The following is a 22590-nucleotide window of genomic DNA, read 5'->3' on the forward strand; positions in this document are numbered from 1 at the left end:
ACCCGCTATATCAGGGGTCTGCTGGAGCCAATCCCAGCCAACACAGGGCACAAGGCAGGAAACAAACCCCGGGCAGGGCGCCAGCCCACCGCAGGGCACACACACACATACCAAGCACACACTAGGGACAATTTAGAATTGCCAGTGCACCTAACCTGCATGTCTTTGGACTGTGGGAGGAAACCGGAGTACCCAGAGGAAACCCACGCAGACACGGGGAGAACATGCAAACTCCACGTAGGGAGGACCCGGGAAGCGAACCCGGGTCTCCTAACTGTAAGGCAGCTACCACTGCGCCACCGTTCCACCCAACTACAAGATTGAAGTGGAAATTTTGAGTTTAAAGTCAACATTTCGACTTTAATCTCAACATAGATTTTTTCTTCACTGTGTTTTTATTTTTTTCCCTCTGTGGTCCAAATATGCTTCTTCTGTATGACACTCAGACACTCGCCTTTCATGTCGACTTTGGCATATGACCACTTCTTTTTTTTATTTCTGGCACTGTGCAATTTTCTGAAATTGAACTTTTGTGCCATCCCATCAGCTTCCTTTATGTTTCTCATACCACTGCTTTTTTTCTTTGCCTCCACTTCGCAGTTGGTGAAATTCTTCTTTTTTACATGTGCTTTTACCATTGTCTTTTAATAAAACACTGAACGGAAGGGGCTATTTATACTGAATAGTGTATTCAAATACGTGAAATTCTGGGAGGAGTAGGGGTGGGGCTGTAGATGTGTGCATGTGTGTTAAAAATCACATTAATTGGGGTTTATAAAGGGGAAGTGTGTGGAACTGTTTACGCCCAGTTTTATGCATCATCAAGTTTTAGTGTGATTTCTACACACTTTATTACATTTTAATAATGACTTTATGACAGATGTGCTGGAGAAAACAAACACTTTAATGAAAATATGTTGTTTTGATCTTAGTTTCTTTGGTTGACTTTGGTTTAGCCCTTTGTACATTAATGATTGTTAAAACTTCTTGTGAACTGGCCCTAGCAAATGTCTTTTATAAGCTTTAAAAGAAAGTACTATTTACCATTCAAACATAACACATACTGTATCCATCATATTACTGCACGTTAATTAAAACCAAGAAAAAATAATTTAGTACATTGCCCAGTTGCCACATTTTCTAAAAACTATTCACTAGTAATATTCAGTCCTCAAGGGCATATTTATAGTTATAATAGGGTTGTTTGTGAAATTAGTCTTCTTGGTTATTTTTTTTGTTTTACTTTTTTAAGTATTTATCAGTGTGATTATTTAATTAAATTCAATGTAAATTTATATAGTGCATATGTCTTTGCCATGTTGTAAAGTAAATCTCTTGTACTTGAAATTATTCTAATTTTTAAAGTCACTCTGGGTATAAAGACACCTGCTAAATATAATAATAATAATTACACTGAATATATGTAGCTACAGCATTACTTCGGAATCAAATTTACTCATGGCTGCATGCACTATAATGTATATAATTTCTTTTGAAAACATTTAAAGATGCAACTTACACTGCAGTGGACTGCTTTTCTGAGAAGACACGTAAACAGAAGTCTCCATCTTTGTTAGCATCAAAAGTGGAAGGAACGACTAAGTACTCTCCAGGAGGCAGCTTGAAACGGTTGCTTATTTCTCGCATGTTAATGAAGGTCTCGGATCGGGCAGTCTGGGCATGAGTCAGGAAGAAGTTCTTGTCTAAATGGACGTTCAGTTGACCATGGAACTATTAGGATAAAAAAAAGACACCCAAAAGAAACTGAAAAAGTATAATTTTTTAAAAATGAGAAAGAATATTTTATGGAACAAGTATAATGGGAGAACAGCGGTAAAGAATATGATAATTTGTATCCTAAATCTGCCACTTGGAGTTAGCCCTAATTTCTGGTCACTCTCTTGAATTTTTCAACAGCATTTTAAATTAACTCTACAGTATGTAATTCATCCATTCATATTCTGCACCCTTTTATCATTAGCAGGTTCTTATAGAACAGCGCTTCCCGATTCATTTTACTCTCGCACCCCTTGTGACGGACGAGGCCGATTTCGCACCCCCTTGGTTTGAGAAGTATGAAAAAATATGAGGTTAAACGCAGAAAAACAGATCACCAATTGAAGCTTTATGAATAATGGATACTTTATTCTCCATTAATAATTGTTTTGGTAAAGCCATACTCAGTGTAATCCTCCTTCCATTTTCTAATTTTTTCGCGACTAGCCATGATTAAATGAACGGTAAAAAAGTAAGAGCGAAGCGACGGTGACTTATTGAGGCAGGCAGGGCGAGACCACAATAGCTCGCGGGCTCGATGTAGTGCGCGTCAAGTCGATCTAAAATGCGCGATCAGATTCGAAAAATATATCTTTTCAAGTTCTATTTGGATATAAGTAGGTTCTATTTAGTCGACAGAAATATCTTTGGTAGGAATGTAAGTTGAACTTAGTCTTTAAATTTCTATGGTGAAGAAAAATTTATGCAAAGAAAAATTTATGCAATGATGACTAAATTTAACTTACATTCCTACCAAAGATATTTCTGTCGACTAAATAAAGCTTACTTATATTTAAAATTTAAATAGAACTTGAACAGATACGATAGTTCATAATACCCACGGAGCATTAAGTGCTTTTAAGAGTGGAAGTCATCCGTTTTAACAAGCAGCGTATTGCACTGATACGAAATAGCCTGCCCATTTAATAATTTAGGAATGGATAGATAAATTAAGATTTTGTTCAAATAATGTTTTTCATTTTTCTTCCTCGATGGATTCTGGCACCCCCAATCCGGAAGCGCTGTTATAGAAACAGCACCTATCTCAACAGCATCCTGTGCAAGGCAAGAACTTTTCCTGAACTGGGTAATGGTACAACACACACACTTAAAGTCACTCCAACTGAAATAATTTAGAGTTGTCCATTAACTTAACTTGAATGTCAGAGGAGAGTCAGAGTACCTGGAGAGAATGCAAATAAATATAGGGAGAACATGCAAGCACTACATAAACAGTTAATTGTTTCCTATTTCAACCTAGGTGCCTGGAGTGTTACAATAATATTATGATGTATTTAACTGAAAAGGACTACTCAGTGAAGTACCAAAGTTACAGAGCACTGATTATTTTTAGTGTTGCTTTATTATGTATTTATGTATGTATGTCATCTCTCTGGTTTTGGCCAATCACACAGTAATGTAGCCAATATTGGATAAGGTGCAAATCTTCACAGACTGGGTTTGAATCCCACACTGGGGACTGTCAATGTGTAGTTTATACATTCTTCACATACATCTGGGTTTTCTAGTTTTCTCTCACATGCTAAATAAGGGTGTGTAGGATTATTGGCCTAGTGTGAGTAAATCTTTGTCCCAGGCAATGGACAGGTTTCCTTTTGTCTTCCTCAGGCATGTTTTTTGCCGTAGAACCCAGGCTAACAAGAGTGGCTTTCTCTTTTAATTGTATTCTTAATTTCTGTATTATTTTGGCATTATATGAGGTTGCCTGGCTGGCAAAAGGGGGGTGCAAGAAAGGGGTAAGGAATGAGATCTCAGTAAGAAAGAGAAACCTACGGTGGTAGTAGGACAGTATTTCTCCAAACTAATATAGATAGGCGGGGAACATTATGGCCTGTTAGTATAAACATTGCTCATAAGTTAAATTCATTGAGGACATTAGAGTAAGAGAAAGACAGTGACACACTTAGAGAATCCTAATACTTTCTGAGGATTCTGTAGCATATCATACCTGACCATCCAGCCAAAACTACAAAGTTGCAGCAGTCTGTGACAGCATGGGGTTATTGTGAACCTGATGTCTTGAAAGAGCAGCCACCCTAAAAGCTACCTTAGAGGCTTGGCAAACCTCCAGGGGAAGATTACACCAGTGGCTATCAGTGAGCAAGTCTACTCATATATATCTTGAGCCCCTGTTATCTTGCTGTTCCAGAATGTCTATGCTGTCTGTTTTATAACCTAAGACCTGTTTTATTCCACCAGGTAAATTATATTTGAAAGTTGCTTAAATAGAGATCAATACTCTGTATCCCTTGGAAAAGCATTAATTTGGTCCAGCTACACTAAAATGTCCTAGATGACATACTACATGTGCCACAGACACTGTGTATCCATATTCATGGAAGTAGCATTGATGGAATTTCAGGGAATATTATTTCACTGCTGTTTCTTATGTTATCCTGGATAATAATCTTTTCAGGTTGGATTCGGGCTCAGGAGACACTGCAACTGTTTACTTCCCATCGTTGATGCATACCTGTTTGGGGACCTGAAATAGAAAAAAGGAAAAAAAAAAAAAAATTTCTTTCAGATTAAGTAGAAAATTGAATAACAGCGTAAAAAAAAATCAGCTTTTTGTTAATGCTATACTGAATTCTGTGCCAGCCCCTCTTCTCACATGCTGTCTGTCCCTTATATGCCTTTTCACTCTTTACCTTGCTCATCTAATTGTCATTTTAACTCTGTTGAGGTGTTTTGTTTTTTCAGTATTTGCCTGAGTGTGTATAAGAACTACTATGCAATTTCTGGAGGTGGATCCTCATATATTATTAATAACCCTCAAATTCTGGTTCCAGTTCTTCTACTGTTGAATACATACATTCATATCTTCTTAGGGTGGAATTTGTAACCATGTACCATTAAATCAGAAGGGGTCTCTTGTGTAAACAACTAATGCATGTACTGTGCTAGCACCATAATAGAAACCAGCACACTACCTAAGGTTATCAGGGCTGCAAAGAAAAGAACATTAAAAAAACCTCAATTTTAAGTTAAGAAAAGTTTGGAAAAATGTCCAAAGTGCTCAAGAATAAACGTAAACAGCAGAAGACCTGAAAACCTTATTTCAGAATATTTCTCATTTCCTTAAAGCTATTTTTATACTTTTACATACTGCTGCCCAAATTTTTGATTAGACAACCTGTAGCAAAACCAGTACATCGAATTGATAACATACTTGAGCCAGCAAATTTTCTGCTTTGTTCAAATAAAAGCAGACCAAGAAAATTCAAAAGGAGAAATTACTGGATCAAATTTCCTGGGATGTTAGTCTCTGGCTTTCTTCACACATGCCTCTGATCTTGTAATTTACTTGTGAATCTGTAAACAGTATCATCAGCATGCCCTGTACTGTTTCTAAATATGTTACCTGGGTGGCAGTTTTCTTCTGTTTCTGTTGATTTTAAGTGAAGGTCAAGGTGTGTTTTCTAATCAAAAAGGACACGTTCAGCGTTTTTAAAGTTGATTGTTTTCCCCAAAACAGTCATCTGCTGTCATTATCCTAGATGCTTGTTTTTTACATTTAATTTAGCAAATTTTCCAGTCTTACTGTGAGATTTACATTAGAGCCATTGCTGTACAGGTGGAAGAAAAGCCTTAAAACACTAAATCTGTCTCATAATTTAGGTGGTCTGCAGATATTTGCATATGAAACAGCCAAGTGTTGCATTTTCTAAACCTTATTTTACCATAAAGGGATGCAGAGAGACAAAGCTTATTCTACAAGTATCGCATATGTGGTAGTAATCATTGGGATGACATTAAATCAGTGTGCACCAGTTTAGTGTAACACAGGGGTAACTTCTCATGGAAGACACCCCAGCAGGGAAATATATCAGGGTGTCAAAACATTGTAAGGGGGCAATGTCACCTGCCAATTCAAAAATGCTGCACATCAGTCCTTAGGTTTAAAAGAATTATTTCCTCTGCTTACCATATAACCTCAAATTAATTATTTAGCAGACTTGTAAATTGTGTTGAAGAGGTAGATTTTGCTTTGTTCCTGTAATGACTGGATTTATAAAGTATGCAGAGTTCAATGTATCATTGCAAAAATAGAAAATTCTACTATCTGTGTAGTAGAAATGTTGGCATTGGAACTTTTAATACTGTAGTTTCTACTGCCTGGAACTTTGACCATGATTTACATGGATGTTCTCACAGAACGTCATTGTGCATACAACAGTACACAGATAGTTTGTGCAGTTGATTGGGTGCATTAAATTAAACAACTACAAGTGAGTATGTCAGTAATAAACTTGCATCAAAAAAGTCTTACATTAGAAAACGTTCACAAAATGGGTAGATGAATGCCACAGATGAAACTAAGTAGTGTAAAGATGTATCACAAATGCAAAGCCTGTTGTGCCACAAACATTACATAAGCAGCCTCAAAATCGTACAGATATTTATATTCCTACCTCATAGATGGCAAAGCCAATCGTGTGCATATCCTCACCCATCTTCCTCATTCTTCTGCGGTTCTTCTGAATGAGGCCCACTATGAAGCTGCATCCTGAATTATTGCCATGGTGTTCATCATCCTCCTCTTCTAGCTTAATCACATACTGGGGGTTCATCCAGAATGTATCTGACAGGACACAATCAAAAGGGCTTCTAAACAAAAAGCTGCTTCAGGAAGATGATTAGAAGACATTACTTAATTTGAGAAAATAATTTTTACACTTTTGATTTAAATTTTTTCTGATATTTTTTCTAATTCCATTCAAGTCCAGAAAAAGATGTAAGGTTTTACTACAGTGAGCAGTATTTATTTAATATAGTTTTAGAGTAAAGGTTGCTCTGCTTGTTCTTCAAGATTATGTGTCTCTAATCAGACCAAACTGTCCATGGCATGTCTTCCAAGGGTTTTCTTTTGGCTGGATTTAGCCAGGCAGGCCCACATGTAAGTTACACCCTTAATTGTTCCTTTATTATGGGTAAGGAACGGAACTGACTTTTCTATCAGCAGTGTGCTCAGGTTGTATAAAAGTAAGCCTTGTTAGCAACACAATTATTCACAACAAAATGTGAATAAACAGAAAATCTAAATGGTTAAAAAAGTTTAAACACAGTGCAGTCAATAAAACTGAGATTTTATTTTCTTGATAAAACTAGTGATTTATCAAAGATGGTAAGTAAAAGATGTTAGATTACAAAAAGTGTCCTGTATTTATTATGAGTTATAAAACCAAGTTGTGCCAGACTGTCTGTCCACCTCAGCCTGTATTGCTTAGTTTTAGATCCCTGCTGACCTTTGGCTAGGCTTACCTTGCATGCTGTAGGGGAAGTGGAGGGAGTAAAGAGCACTCTGGTCCTCTTCATCATTCTTCAACAAACAATAGGCATGCCTTTATCCTAAGTGTATTTTACGTTTAGCTTTATATACAGTAGTGCTAGAAAGCCATCTAGCCATAAAAATCATGCCAAAACCTTTAAAACATTGACCCACATAGCAGTGGGAAAAGATGATGAAATTTGTGAACTCCTTTAGAGTTTTCTCTGTTTCTACATAAATATGACCCAAAACATGATCAGAGTTTTACAAAGTCCTAAAACTAGGTAAAGAGAACTCAACTCAATAAATATCACAAAATTAGTATACTTGTTCATTTATTTATTGATAAAATGATCCAGTGGCATGTATGTGTGTGTGAAAAAGTATGTGAACCTTTAGAATTACCAGTTCATTTAAAGAGGAAATTAGCGTTGGGTGCGTCAATGAATGGGATGACAATAAGGTTTGAGTTTGGGAGGCCCTGACTTATATAAAGGGCATAAGTCTGGATCTTAAGCTATCAAAGTCTGAGGTTTGTGGAAGTGTGTTATGCCTCGATCAAAGGAAATTCTGAGGACCTTAGGAAAAAAAACTGTTGATGCTCACCAGGCTAGAAAAGATTACAAAACCATTTTGTAAGAGTTTGGACTCCACCAGTCCCCTGTCAGGCAGATGTGTACAACTGGAGGAAATTCAACGCAATTGTTACCCTCACCAGGACTGGTTGACCAACAAAGATAACTCCAGGAAGTCACAAAAAACAGTATAACTTGTATGGATTTTAAGTCCTCTCTTGCCTTGGCTGATGTCATTGTTCTTGAGTCTACCATCAGAAGAACACTGAATGTCAATAGTGTGCATTACTGGGTTGCAAGAAGTAAGCCACTACTCTCCAAGAAGAACATTGCTGCCCATTTAAAGTTTGCTGAAGACCATGTGGAAAAATAAGAAGGCTATTGGAAGTATGTTCTATGGGCAAATGAGTCTAAAATAGAATGTTTTGACTTGAATGATAAGTGTCCCATTTGACAAAAAAGCAAACACTGCATTCCAGCATAAGAACCATCTGGGAAACATGATGGTGGCAGTATCATGAATTGGGCCTATTTTGCTTCCTCTGGACCAGGACAGCTTGCTGTCATTGATGGAACTATGAATTGTTAACTTCAACTCAAGAGAAAGGTAGGCAACTCAGTCAAACAATGACCCTAAACACACAAGTAGAAGAAACTTAATATTTTGGAATGGACAAAGTCCTGAACTTAACCCTACAGAAACGTTGTGAAAGCACATAAAACAAACTGCTCATGTTAAGAAGTCCACCAATATCCCTGATTTGAAGCAGTTCTACAAAGAGGAATGAGCTAAAATTCCTCCAAGCTGATGTGCAGGACTGATCAGTGTGTACCAGAAACGTTTATTTGTACACAAGGGGGTCACACCAGTTGCTGAAAGCAAAGATTCAGATCCTTTTAAACACACAAATATGCAACACTGGATCATTTTGCTTAATAAATAAAAGAATAAGTATAATGTTTTGTGTTATTTTTGAATAATTGGGTTCCCCTTTATCTTGTTTTTGGTGTAAAAATCTGATTACATTTTAGGTCATATTAGTGCAGAAATAGAGAAAATTCTGAAGGGTTCCCAAACTTTCTTCATCAATGTAGCTTTTGTTCAGTATGTTTGCAGAATGCTTCTGATGTACTATACCAGCTTTTCTATCCTTAAATGATATATTTCATAAGGCACACTGTGCTTTTGGTATTAGATTATTATTATTTGGCTGGCACCTTTATCCAAGGTGACTTACAACATTTGAGATACATTTCTTTTGTTTTTCCAGTTGGAGCACAGGCAGGTACAGTGACTTGCTTATGGTCACACAGTGCCAGTACCAGAAGTCCAAAGCCTTAACCACTATGCCACACTGTCTACTGTCACTGTCTAGATCACAGTTAATCAGCAATTTGCAGGTTCCTCTTTCAATATTTTTTTAGAGGAAAGGAATGTTGTGAGTGGTTCACACACCTTTCAGAAGACACTCACTGCCTGTTGGTGACTCAAATGAAAAAAAAAAGTATTTTTGAAGATACTTAAAATAGGTGTTGTTTTCACTGATTAAACAGTGGATTTATCAAAAAGGTAAATTGTGCTGCACATAACATTTTCTATAAAAGCTGAGAATTTAGCAGCAAAATATTTCAAGGCAATACCTTTTATGGGGAATGAAATGGAAGAATTGTATATTGTTGCTGCACTTGGGGCACAAACATGTTCATAAAAATAACATCATTATGTCTGCAGAAAAAAAAACTACTGCAGTGATTTTGCTCAAAATATAGGCTCATAGCATTTAGCAATGATAATAAATGCCAAATTTAATTGAGACAGAGTGAAACATTTTTTTTCCAAAGATCTTGTGTACCTCATTCGCAAAATTGTTTCTTATTGCACAGTAAAACAGACATCATTCCAAAAGTGGTAAAAATCCCATGGATGCCAAAAATGTGTACATCCATTGAACATTCAAAGAGAAACTTTTTATTAACTCACGATATCTTTCCTATGTTATATGTAGTGAATTCAGTATCATCCATAATGACAAAACTTTGAAATATGATTTTATGTATCACCATAATAGCAAAACTCATTATGTATAAACCTGTAACAGTTACAAACATACCAAAACAAGACTCAAAAGGATCTTACATGGGTTGTTCCTGCAGCCACCAGCTGTTGAGCCTCTCCTCCAGCTGCCATCATAATGGCACACACTCCAATTTTTAATTTCATCACTGGTTAGTGTGTCTGGAGTTAAATTGCAAATCTCCAAGCGTGAATAATGCCTCATAAAATCAGTAAAGGACATCCTGACCACAAAGGAAAAAAGATGTTTATTCATTATAATGAAGCAATTTTCATACCTTTATTTCAGTTCAGTTCACTTTATCATTATATAGCACTCTTCTTAGTACTTGCACAGTTTTACAAATGCAAAAAAGTTGCAGAATGTTAAGTATATTTGAATATATGAGCACATATATCTGATTAAATAACAGTAACTAAGAGATCCTTAAACTTCAGCTTCAGTGTAATGGAAATCATACAAACAGAAAATCCCAGAAGTAACTGCTTAACTCCACTCATGGATAAAATAAAATTCTGAGTCCATGCTCTTTTGGAATAATCAATGCCAGAGTTTGGGTGGCCTTGACCAAATGGATGCCCTTTAACCCTACCAAACATACTACACTGCCAAACCTCACTTGTGCCAATGATTGTAGTATATTATGAACACCTGGTACTTAACTTTGATGCTATAAGTTCTCTACAATATAAAGAATCGATGACTTGAGGCATTAAGCTTTAATTACCTAATCCAAAAGTTGAACAAAAACGGCTTAAATGATCTTGTTCTAAAGCACTCAATGAATTGTTAATATTGCAATGATTTGGAAATCAGGGAGTACACCTAAATCTACCACTTCACTGTTCACAACTTTTACAATTTTTGATATAATAAGAGGGTGCCACATTTCCCTGTGCTTTAGGGTCTTGGAAGAAAAATTTTTCCCATCTTCTAAAATAGTTGGCCACTGGGGCATAAAGCTAATTCTACAGCATCTGAAACAAGCCAGGAACCAGACGTGGTTGGGCTATTCCATTTACTTACAGTGTGAGAATTATTATCAACTTTTTATGACCCCATTGTGAGTTTATACCAGCTAATTTCTTAGATAACTACAAGCATGCTGCTGCAAAATATCCATCCACACAGCACAGCAGACAGTTCATTTTAAGGATGAAGTCAAACCCACCAAAACTCTCCATCGTCAGCTTTAATGTTTTGCCGTTGGGATGGCTCTACAGCGCTCCATTCAGATGAGCTGTGGTAGAAAAGGACAGAGAGTGAACAAGGAGAGCTACCAGTTCCTTGCAGAGGAAAACTATAAACAAATTAGCAGAAAATGAAAATGACACTATAACTGAGCTACAATATTTTAATGGCAGAATATTTAATTAATATGTCATATCCAACTACTATAAAATTACGGGGTGAAAAAGTATACATGCCTGATAACTGCAAAGGTTTGCTAGGAGCAAAGACAGCATGAGGATGGCCCAGCATGGGTCCCATGAAGTTAATTAGAAAGAGATATATTCTTGGAGCTTCAGAACTCCTATAACATGCCAGTGTAGGCAGAAAAAAACCACAAAGTCAGTGTTAACCCAGTTGTGTCATGACCCAGATCAAATGCTGCCATCACATTTTACCTTAGATTGCCAATCTATATTTGCTTCCTGTCAGATACAAAAAAATCACTCAGAATTTCTTATGCTGTTAACATTTACAACCTTTTGTTTAACTTGTATAGATCTGCAAAACAACTAAGATTTCCAGGTGAACATTCATTAAGGTCTGAAGATTTTTCATCCTATATCTATCTACCAAGATATTCATGAATATCCCTTAGCTGTAACATTTTAATAAATGGTAAAGCACCTTTATTTTGTAGATCATTTTTTGTAGATAATTTCCTCCAGCATTACCCCTCTGAAAGTGAACTGAAATTGTTTTACTTTCATACTTCTTCCACATTCAAATGATTGCTCTCTTTCAGCAGTACACTGTTCTGTATTTTGATAGTAGGTACTTTTAATCCCAAAACTGCATTTTTGCTTCATTTGTTTATTGTATGTATGAATGATCTGTTTTGATGCCATCATTTTATTTGCACTATATGGTGCCTCTATATTTTGAACATTACGGATGACACTTTTTGCAGTAATGAGGTTGACCGATAGTCTCCTGAACATGAATTGTCTTGGATTACCTAATTTAAAAGAGAGAGAGAGAGAGAGAATTTCTTGTGGACTGACTGTAAGCTCACATTATTTCTCCAGTAAAGTAGGTGGCAGCTGGTCAGCCCCTCAACTGGCTGATGTGTCTCTGCTTTATGTAAAAGGAGGCAGGCTGTCCATAAACTACCACCAGCTCTTCCTAGTTAAGAGAGAGAGACTGGTCTTAGGTCTATTTTATGAAGGTCCAATAGTGGGCACTCTGCCTTGATATCCCTAGAATTTAGTACGGGTATCTGCTGCATAGTTTTGAGTCTGGAGTTGGGAGCTCAACCAAATGGAAGGTTCACCTGGAAGCCAGAAGTGAAAGAAAAAGTTGGTGGTAGTGTGTTTAATGGTGGACAGTGTGGTAGAACACATCCGCCTAGTAGAGACTGATAAAATGTGTGTCAGACAAGTCCAGTGGGAGTTTTATTTGTGTTTTTTGATGTTACTTTAATTCTTCCTTGTAAATATATATATTAAACCATTGTATTTTTTATAATATTATAAGCTTTTCTGCCATATTTATTCTGAGATGCAGTGACTCCTCGTGGAAGCTCATGTTACAGTGCCTTTTCTAAATGCCAGTGTTTTCTTGAATCGCATTACACTGAGACATCAGGGAGGAAATCAAGAAAATTGAAAGTAGTCGATGTGTCATATGAAAGTAATAAAAACTTTCTGTTTAGTTCCCAGTGTAGTTTCACATATCTCAGTAGTCTGCACTATACCAGGCTCCCGTTGCATTTTTTACCACACTGAGCAGCAGGATCCCATCTTTTTCACATAGGATCGCCTTGCTACTCTCTGCCAATCTCAGAGAATTTCACAGACCTCCCACCAGTCAGTCATGGCCTCACCCACTTTGTTGGTCAGGCACCTTTTGTATCTGTTGGGTTTCCTGCCCCTGCAATAGACATCTGGGTCCAAATGTTGCCCTTTTGCATTGGAACACCTACAAGTATATTTGTAAATCTCCATCTCATTAGGGTGCCCTCAGAGAAATTACTTCAGTAGCACTAAATACATCTTTCGTGCATGGTTCCCCCATTTGGTCACAGTGATGTGCAAATTAAATGGAAAGACTGTGTGTATTTGCTTCAATATATGGCAAACTATTTGTCTAGCACCAATATGATACCATCTTTACCCCAGCAAACCTTTGTCAGCTGTCAGCATTAGTTTCCCTTTTTCAATGCCTACTTGTCACTCCATGCTCCAGTCCACTCCACCTGTCCCCATGGGTTTCTTATTCGAACCAACTGTTCAGTGCGGCCTCGATAATTTACCTAAAAAAATATAAAAATGTTAAAATCAGCTTTGGAATGAATTAAAAACTAGACATATTTTGACTCTCTGTTACATAGGCACCAAATCTTATCTTAAAGCAGAAATCAGGTCTGTATAAATTCCAGTTCATCACAGAGCATGTTCTAGAGCATTTTGGATCTGCCATTTAACTAGATCCTTGCTGACATGTGGAAAGTATACATACTCAATAGACATTGTAACCAGCCAGCGCATCCCACTGTGCCACAAAGCAACCTCATACTGTGATGGACACCCGATTTCTGTACCTGCTTTTTCCAGGTCACAGACCGCAGCAGCAACAACAGGTCAGAATCCAACCCTTGAATGGGACAAGAGATACCTAACTTGTGTGAAAAGTATTGATTGGCCTTTAATCTCACAGTCTGTTTTTTTCAAACTGCCTGTTCAAAACAATATCCTGGTATGAAGCAGCAACCAGTCTTTGATAAGACACCAGGACATTACAAAGGTAGAAACACTTACATTGGATCAATATAAAATGAACTGTTATCCTATCACACCACACTATGGGAGGAATCAGGTTTCCTTGGAAAACACCTATATGTGAAGAGTGAGAAATTACCTGACAGACTGTTTCAAGGCTGGGAACTAAATCCATGTTCATGGATCTATGGTACTGCTCTGCCAATGTGCTACACCATGCCCGTGTCATATTGACTTACATTTACAGGGAGGGGTAACAATCACATTTAGTCCACAGTGTTTTCTTTGACTCAACTCCATTTTAACTTGAGGTCTGCTTGTCTACCGGAAGAACTGCTTACCATCTCAGCTAAAACTGCCCTTTCATATTTAAAAAGAAGAAAATTTAGTACAGTGAATTTGAACTTTACCTCTGTTGCTCCAGTCAGTGAGTAGGCATGGCCCTTTACCAGCTTCTGAAAGGTGACTGCCTCTGTTTCAGAAGCACTGGTGATCTGCAGGGAGAAAACAATTTTAACAGCTACTCCAGCGTGTCCTAGCAGTGATGATTTGTTAAAAGTGAAATACTGTATATGCAAAATTAAAATAATGGAAAAGTATACATTTTTGCAACTGAATGAGCAAGTTCAAAAGTCAGCCTTGGTTTTTATTGGTCACTCCAAACTCTAAAGTCCAAATGTTTTCAGTTAAACTCATCATTTTAAAGAATCGGAAACATAGGAAAGAGGTGGAAAAAATTACATCAATAGAGCATCCCAGAAGAGATCCCCGGTCTAAGGCTTTCTTGATGATCAAAAAGAGGTTTTTGGGGGGTTTGTGCAGCTCGAACATCTCTGAAATACCACCAGTAAAATCTTCAAAGCCTTCAGTGGTTGAACCACCAGACAGAGCCTCATAGCAACCGTTTACCCTGAAAGACAGATTGTCAATTAATGGGAATGGATAAAATTAAGCTATGAAGCCACCATTTTGCTTTTCCTACTCATTTACTCCTTACCTGTATATACCATGGATATATAAATTATACAGGAATAATACTGTGAAGGGTCAAAATGTTGACTTTGTGTTTTCAATAGATGAACATGTTTAAAGCATCTCTAAACATGATTTGACCCCTTTATGACTGATATTTGGCCAGTGTGTGTATGTGTGTATGTGTCTGGGAGGATATGAATGTGGGGACATGTTTTTCAAAAATGAATCCTTCAGTCTGACTGGAACTTGGTCCAGCTACTATCATTGTAAAATGCTTGAAGCGTTTTGATTTTTGACAACAATGCTCCAGTAGGTTCTGTTCTGCAAAGATAAATATTTTGTATTTTCTGCACACATTTGTACCCCAGTTGTAGCCAAACTGGAGAAGAATAAAATTTATATATGTTTATATGTTTTAGGCATTCCTGAACATGATCTGACCACTTTTGTAGTGATGTCTGTCTGTTTGTCAGACAGTCAGTCTGTGGATCAGGTAACTCAAATAAATCGTGTAAACCCAATTAAATCTGACAATTATTAGTACTGAAAAATGTTGTAAGAATGTTGAAGTTCTGAAATAAATGACTCCAGTAGATTTACTCTACAGAAATAATGATTTTAAGCATGGTTGTGCCTCAGCTGCAGTATAATTGGGAAAAGAGAATCTAATTTTTTCACTAACACATTATTTTTCCATTTCATTCCACTTAATAAAATTCTGTCCTGTAATGTTTTATTGCAAAAAATGAGTGCTTTATGTAAAAAGATTATATGCTGGGCACCAAAGACTCTCCTTATACATTTCATTATATACATCAAACATGTCCATATATGGGAGCAATAGCAATCATGGTATCTGACCTGATTAAATAATCTTAATTTTATATTATGCCTTTCAACAAGTACACCACCACAGGGTCCATTTAAAAATAAAATTCATCAATAGAGTCTTTTCTAGTAGCATCGGATAAAAGTCAGGGAACACTGTTGGATGGTACACTGCAATGGTTAATCAAGAGACAAAACAAAATTAGAGACAAAAGTGAGCTTAGTACACTTGTCAATGAGGCAGGGGATGATACATACACGAAAACACACCACACAGATAAATGTTTGTATACAGTATATAAAATTTTAAACTTTTCCCTATGCAATGATTTTCTCCTGGTGTTCTGGCTTCCAGCTTCATCCCAGTAATGTTCACTTTAGGTTAATTAGTCATTCTGAAATGACCCACTACTAGTGTGGGCAAGGCCATGTTCTTTAAACCTGGCCAAGCAAAGGGCTCTAGTTAATGTTACCCTGTAATAGAAAAGGCAGATTCAGATAGTGAATAAAAGCTTTCATGTTGTTTTAAATTATATTTTGTCAAGACTTATAAAGGTTTTTTATGACGATAACATTTATAAAGCACTTCGTGTGATCTCTGAAAGGTAAGAATGAATGTTTATGGGGCAGTGGTTAGAGAGGCCCCAGCGCTAAATTCTCAACAGAGCCATTTATTTTTAGTTACTATAGGTAAACAACTGTTTTTGACTTGGTGTTTTATAACATGACTATGAATCCTGGCTCCTGTTTGATCTGAATACACAGTGCTATGACACAAGATGATGTGTATGTGTGCTGAAATGCTTTGATTTTTTTCAACATCAAAATCCCTTGTAAGTGGAGAGGATGCCTTAATGAGTCAGATGAGACAATTTCTTTGATATTAGTCTGTAGTGATGAAAGTCTACTTGTGTTGTTGTTTTCCATTCATACTGTTAGACTTCTACTATCAGTTTCTAAAAATTCAGTTGTGTCCGACATACTTGGCATATGCCTTCTCAAGAAGGGCACTCCAGAACTCGTTTTTCTCTGCTGAGTGTACAAACAGCAGTTCTCCATCCTTAGTGGGCAGCCTGTCATCAATTACGACATCCACCCACTCGCCGAACTGCCAGAACTAAAACAAGAAAGAAGAAAATAAAGGAATCAGAACATCAAGAGTCATTAAAGAAGGACTGCATTTAGGACATTAAAAACATTGAGATAAAATACTACTTTAAATTATCAATACAAGATATTGAAGCATTTTGGAACATTGCATGACACATAACACAAAATCATTGAGATTTCAAAATATTACTTCACTGTAAAGAGATGGGACAAGGGTGCAGTAACTTAGTATTGCTATGTTATAACTCCAGAGGCCTAGATTCCAATCCAATTGTGGACACTGTCTTTGCGTTGTTTGCAGTATTGTTCTTCTTTTGCTGTACACCATTATTTTATCTTGGATCTCATAGATCTAGCATGTTAAGTTAACTGGTGACTACACTGTCCTAATGTGAATGAGAGTGTGTGCCCTGCAGTGAGCTGGCATTGCAGTTATTGCCTTGTGCCTGATGCTTCTGGGATAAAGTCCCACTCCCACCAAATTGATAAACGCAGGAGAGAATAATGATGAAAATATGGATATGTGTCAACAACTACAGAACAAAAAAATGAGTATTTAATCTTGTAACATAAGTAATGTGTGTAACATAAATTAATCACATTCCTCCATTTCATGAAGTTGCTTTGTCTCATTTGGGAGTTGTAGGAGCTAGAGCCTGTCCCAACTGCTTTGGACTTAAGAAAACAGAAAACAACCATGGAGAGTATGCTGTCTCCGTAAATAAATCCACACTCCCTCATTCTGTGTCAGTTTAAAGCTGCCATTCATTTTAACTTACATGTCCTTAGGACAGAAAATGCAACATCCATGTAAATACCAAAAGGACTCAGGGAAACGAGAGCAGTGTCTTTACTAATGGTTTTAATGTTGAAGAAAATCTAAATGTTTCAGCCACACATTATTTATCACCTTGTGTGATAGCACTGTGCACTCAGAGCAGAAGTGGGCCAGGCTTTGTAATAAAATAAGGACAATTTGCAAAACAGACTTATTTGTTCTCTCTCATAGTGTATCTGTCTAATGTATACATAATGCAAGAAATTATTTTTGTCATTTCTTAAAAAGTCGTTCCATCTTACTATGTGGCTTGAAGTAAGACACTTATCCTGCTTGTTCTCCAAGTGTAAACAACAAATTTTAGTGTTTACCATTGGTAGTATTGTTGAATCGTAATTAGGAGACCTCCAGGTTCTCTGGTTTCTACACATAGTCCAAAGACATGCAGTTTAGGTGGAGTGGTGATGCTTAACTGTCCCCTGATATATATATGTTTGTGTGTGCGTGTGTGTGTGTGTGTTTACCTTGCAATGGACAGACACCCTGTCTGGGGATTGTTCCTGCCTTAAGAAAATGGATGGATCGAAATAATAAACTAACAATAACACCCAACTTGGATAAACAGTTATTTGATTTCAAATTGTGTATTTATCTAAATCTGGAAAAAAGACATTATTTCTTATAGTGTGTGTTGAAAATTTCTCTAGAACAAACTACAGGCCATTAATCCTGGGAGTCCTATCCGCTTTAGATATTTATAAGGAAGGCTCACATGTTCTGAACTAAATACTATATGGCACTTCAGTTCAGTATATTTAATAGTGCTCTGCTCACTGGACACTCAGATGTTTGTTCATTCATCCATGTTCTAATTTTGCTTATTCACTTCAGAATCAGAAGATGTCAGAATTCAATTGGCAGTGCTGAGCTCAAGGTAGAAGCCAACCTTGGACAGATTGTATTCACACAAACACAAAGTCATATTTGCCAATTTAGAACTACGTTTCATCTTATCCTGCTCATCTCTGGGAGTGATAGGGTTACATTTAGAATCACAAGAGATCATCCAAACTACCTACTGATAATGACCAAGCTGAGGTTTATACCCAGTCTCTTGGAGCAATGAAGCAGCAGCAGTAGCACTCAATGCTCTATACAGAGCTGCACATATCCTGCAGTTTAGCTCCAATAAAATACGGCACATAGGAAGAGCTTGACATGATGGATAATTTTACCTGGAAGTGAAAGATTCCAGCATATTTATCTTGAAAGCTCTGGTCACTTGGTACAACCCGGGCCATGACATCCTCATCAAGTGTCAAAGAGGCAATAGCAGCCAAGAGCCAACAGTCACCTGGAGAATAAAGTGGAGAGGATTGTTAAATATTAGCTCACTTCAGGATAGTTTTCGATGGCAAAGATAATGTCTTTTTTAATCCAGGAACAGTAAATGTAGTGACTTTACTTTACTAATAGATAATAAGTTTTATCCTTTATTTTCTGAGGTCTTTTTTCTCTTGCTACTAGTGGGAAGCCAAAAAAAATCTTTAGAGCAAAGATCACCAGTTAGCAATCTGCTTTTAAGCTAGTATCTGTATAGCTTGATATTTTAAATTATTCATGTATACTTCCACAGTTTGTGACCTGAGATGTCCCATTCTGGACTTGTCCCTTAGGGACAATTAGCAATTAGATTAAGCAGGTTACGGAATGTTTTGAGACTATTTCAGTATGCTATGTTACTATCACACTTCTCCTGGCTGCTTTGTCATTGTTGCGGTCATGTTTTGTGTTTCTTAATGTGCTTTTTACTGTACTGATCACTGTTTCTATTTGACACTATATTTTATTCTTGTTTGCCCTGTCATAGTAACTCCTAAATGTGCTATATCAATAAAAATGGGTTTAAACATTTCTCCCTTACATTTTTGAGAAGAATGTCTGTGTGACACTGACCATTTTTTGTCAGTAAATTTTTGATCCATTTATAAACTGCCTTGCTGATTTCAGTTCAGTTCATTTACAGTATATAAGATAGCTACAAATGCAGGGACCAACCTTAGACAGAGCGTCAGTCTCATTGAACACACACTGAGTCACCAGTTAACCTAATAAGCACCTATTTATGAAGGCCTGTACTAGGATCAATACCCTAAACTCTGAAGCTGTGAGGCAGGAGTGCCAGCCACTGTGCCGACATGTGGCCCCGCAGTACTCTTGTTAACTCTATGAAGAGCCTTATTAGAGTGAACAGCCATTTCAATACAATATTTACATATATTTAATGAAGATGGAGAAGCAGCAAGTTGAATTTCTCCAGGTCACGAGGTACTAGTATGTACATTATTCAAGTGCTGAACTGGATCAAATAATTTACTTATGGATTCAGATCAGTATGATGAGGTGTCATTTGCATTGTCTTTGAAGTAAGTATAGACACTCTGTCAAACCATAGCCTAGTAGAAACCCATTGACCAAAACTCTTAATTTGTTTCAAGGCATAAATATAGTACATTGACATTTGTGCAAAGGGATGGACAAGTACCCCATCCAGGGTTGATTCCTACCTCACACCTTATGAAGCTGGTATAGGATTAACTCCAGCTCTCCACCTCAGCCCTGAGCTGCATTAAGGAGGGCTGAAAACATAATGCATAGGTCATTCCTATTTACTGTTTAAATAAATTCACTCAGTGGTGATCAGTCAAAGGAAACCCAAGGGGGTGAAATCAATACTTATGGAGCTTGCATGTTTAGGTTGGATACAAATTAGTGTATAGTTAAATGGTAGCACTTGATCTGGATTTATCCAGGGAGTGTGCCATGCTGCTAAAGAGGCATTGTTTTTGCTGCTAAGAGAGAATCTGAAAAATGTAGATCTATCTAATCCAAATTCAATTTCAAAACAAAAGGTGTACACAGAAAGAGAATGGATGAGGTGATACGTCGCTTCAATATATTTGTTGACTATCTGTTAGCTGCAACTCTAGTAAAAACTGTCAAATTTTTTATGATGTCCCTAGTCTGTAGGAATTATAAACATGTTGTATCTTTCTCTCATTGTATTTTGAGAAAGAGTGGAAAAGAACAGCACAGACCTGCATAAAAGTATGACACAAAAGCATGTTTCATCTGTCATCTAAACCATTATGGGAGATTCCTGCCTCATTGCACTACCAAAGTTCCTGCAAATAAATATGATTAAATGCTGAATTTAACTTAAAGATGCTCCCCATTTTCTTTTAAAAAAGGCAAACGATACATTCTGCTTTCTCCTTTATGGTGGTGGTCACTGGAGAGATCTAATCTTTAAATAAAAATCACACACATGCCAAATTGAAAATCAGAGAGGTATGGAAGGAACTTAGCTTCTGAAATCTTTAAAAATAATGCAGTCCTCTAAAATATGAAACCAAAGCCACACTACTAGAACCAACCACAGTGGAAATGGGCCGTGTTAGTTGTGGTGTGAACCGATTCAGCTTACTTGTAGATTAAACCCTAATACTATAACAATTAGGCCACAGTGATATCCTGGGGTTATCATTAATCCATCCATTCATTCTAAAAATTGCTTAAACCAAGTCAGAGTGACAGGGTAGCCAGGGTCCTCCAGAACAGTAGGGCACAAAGATGGCACCCACCTTAGTCTAAATTTATTTGTATTTAAATTAAACTTGTAAGTTGCTTGCAATGAACATAATAGGTACATTGTCCATTTAAGTAGTTACTGTATCAGGTTAATCTAGTTTGGAGACACAAAGGGAAGAAGCCTATAGCGTTATGAGCAAAGCAATGCAGGAACTGTCCTTATATTAAATATCATTCAATTGCAGAAAATACTCACAAGCACTGGGCCAATTTACATTTAACTATTAACTGCACACACATCCTTGGGAAGTGGAAAGAAATCTGTTCTACCTGGAGAAAAGCCCACATACACACAAGGAGAACATTCAATCTCCATACAGTGACTGAGACCTGTGTGATGTCAGTACTGAATACTGGACCTCCATGCGGCCCATAGCTAGCACATGACATTTCATTTTTAAACTCATTTATTTCATTACATGGTTATTGGGGACTGGAGCTTGTCCCAAACGGGGTCCCATCCATTGTGGTGCTGCAATATTTAATTACTGAAAATTACAAGCTTGTCAAGGTTTCATAAGTACAGTTTAACTCTTTGTCACTTGACAAATGACACTAAACAATGTACAGCATGTTTACTAAACTGTGCTGAGTGTCATTACAAAGGATCTTGTACTATAAGTTCTTTTCATTCTGACAAAATTTCATATCTCACTTTACATAAACTATAGCCCAAAATAGAGATAGTATGAAAACCCTGTAATGTCCAGGCCTTTCTTCTAAACACTGTGGGTTTCATACAAAACAGAGCGTATTGATTTGCCTGGCAAATCTGCTTTTCAATATCTTCTAATAAACAATTCATATCTCACGTTAGTGGATACATGGTCATGTAAAAAAAAAAAAAAAGCAAAAGCACAAGGACATAAATCACAAGAAGCGAAGGACAAATTAATAGTAAGTTAAATGATACAGTCAATTAATAAAATATACAGTTTAATAGATTAATAACTGCTGCCTCATGTGTGGAGTTTGCATGCCTATGTGGGTTTTCTCCACAAAATCATGCATGCTGCATTAAGTTAAATGATAATTCCTTATTGTGGAGGCCTACAGTATGTTAGTGAGCTTTATGATGGATTTCTGCCTTGTGTTCATTGATGCAGGGATAGTTTGTGACCCCCATGACCCTAAATTGGCTTTTCTGTTGAATAATAGTATAAAACAAATATCCATTTGAATTTATCCATTTCAGAACCTGCATTTTGCAGTTGTTCAGTGGCTCAAACCCATTCTAGCTATACTGGGAACAAGGCAGAATCAAACATTGCACAAGATGCCAGTTCATCTCAGTAAATGTTGGCTTTAACTGGCTCACCATTTGGACTAACACGCACATCTTCAGGTCGAAAGAGTAAACAGGAATACCTGGATAATACAAATGGGGACTTCTCACAAACAGATTCAGATATTAGCAGCACTCGCCAGTGGGAGCCCTGAATGATGAAAACCATTAATCCATTAATTTCTGAACTTCTGTATCACAGGGACCCACAAGTCATTTAAGCACAAGTGCTTATAGTAATACAATAGTACTAAACCTAGGATGTGCTGTGTGTCCATTGTAGGGGACACACTG

At 37.0% G+C, this 22590-nt stretch overlaps 1 protein-coding gene across 1 annotated transcript in view; it reads right to left on the minus strand.

The window, feature by feature from the left end:
• Positions 1-22590, minus strand: part of LOC120516907 (calpain-2 catalytic subunit-like) — a 79045-nt gene that overhangs the window by 18144 nt on the left and 38311 nt on the right. The window contains exons 3-12 of the mRNA XM_039738912.1: positions 18596-18714; positions 16456-16589; positions 14411-14579; positions 14080-14163; positions 13118-13203; positions 10891-10959; positions 9782-9942; positions 6213-6382; positions 4271-4282; positions 1520-1731 (exon numbers count right to left, since the gene is read on the minus strand). Coding sequence (XP_039594846.1) covers positions 1520-1731; positions 4271-4282; positions 6213-6382; positions 9782-9942; positions 10891-10959; positions 13118-13203; positions 14080-14163; positions 14411-14579; positions 16456-16589; positions 18596-18714 — 1216 coding nt within the window. The remainder of the gene's footprint in view (positions 1-1519; positions 1732-4270; positions 4283-6212; positions 6383-9781; positions 9943-10890; positions 10960-13117; positions 13204-14079; positions 14164-14410; positions 14580-16455; positions 16590-18595; positions 18715-22590) is intronic.

This window comes from Polypterus senegalus, chromosome 16, assembly GCF_016835505.1.
Source record: "Polypterus senegalus isolate Bchr_013 chromosome 16, ASM1683550v1, whole genome shotgun sequence".
NCBI classification, from domain to species: Eukaryota; Metazoa; Chordata; class Cladistia; order Polypteriformes; family Polypteridae; genus Polypterus; species Polypterus senegalus.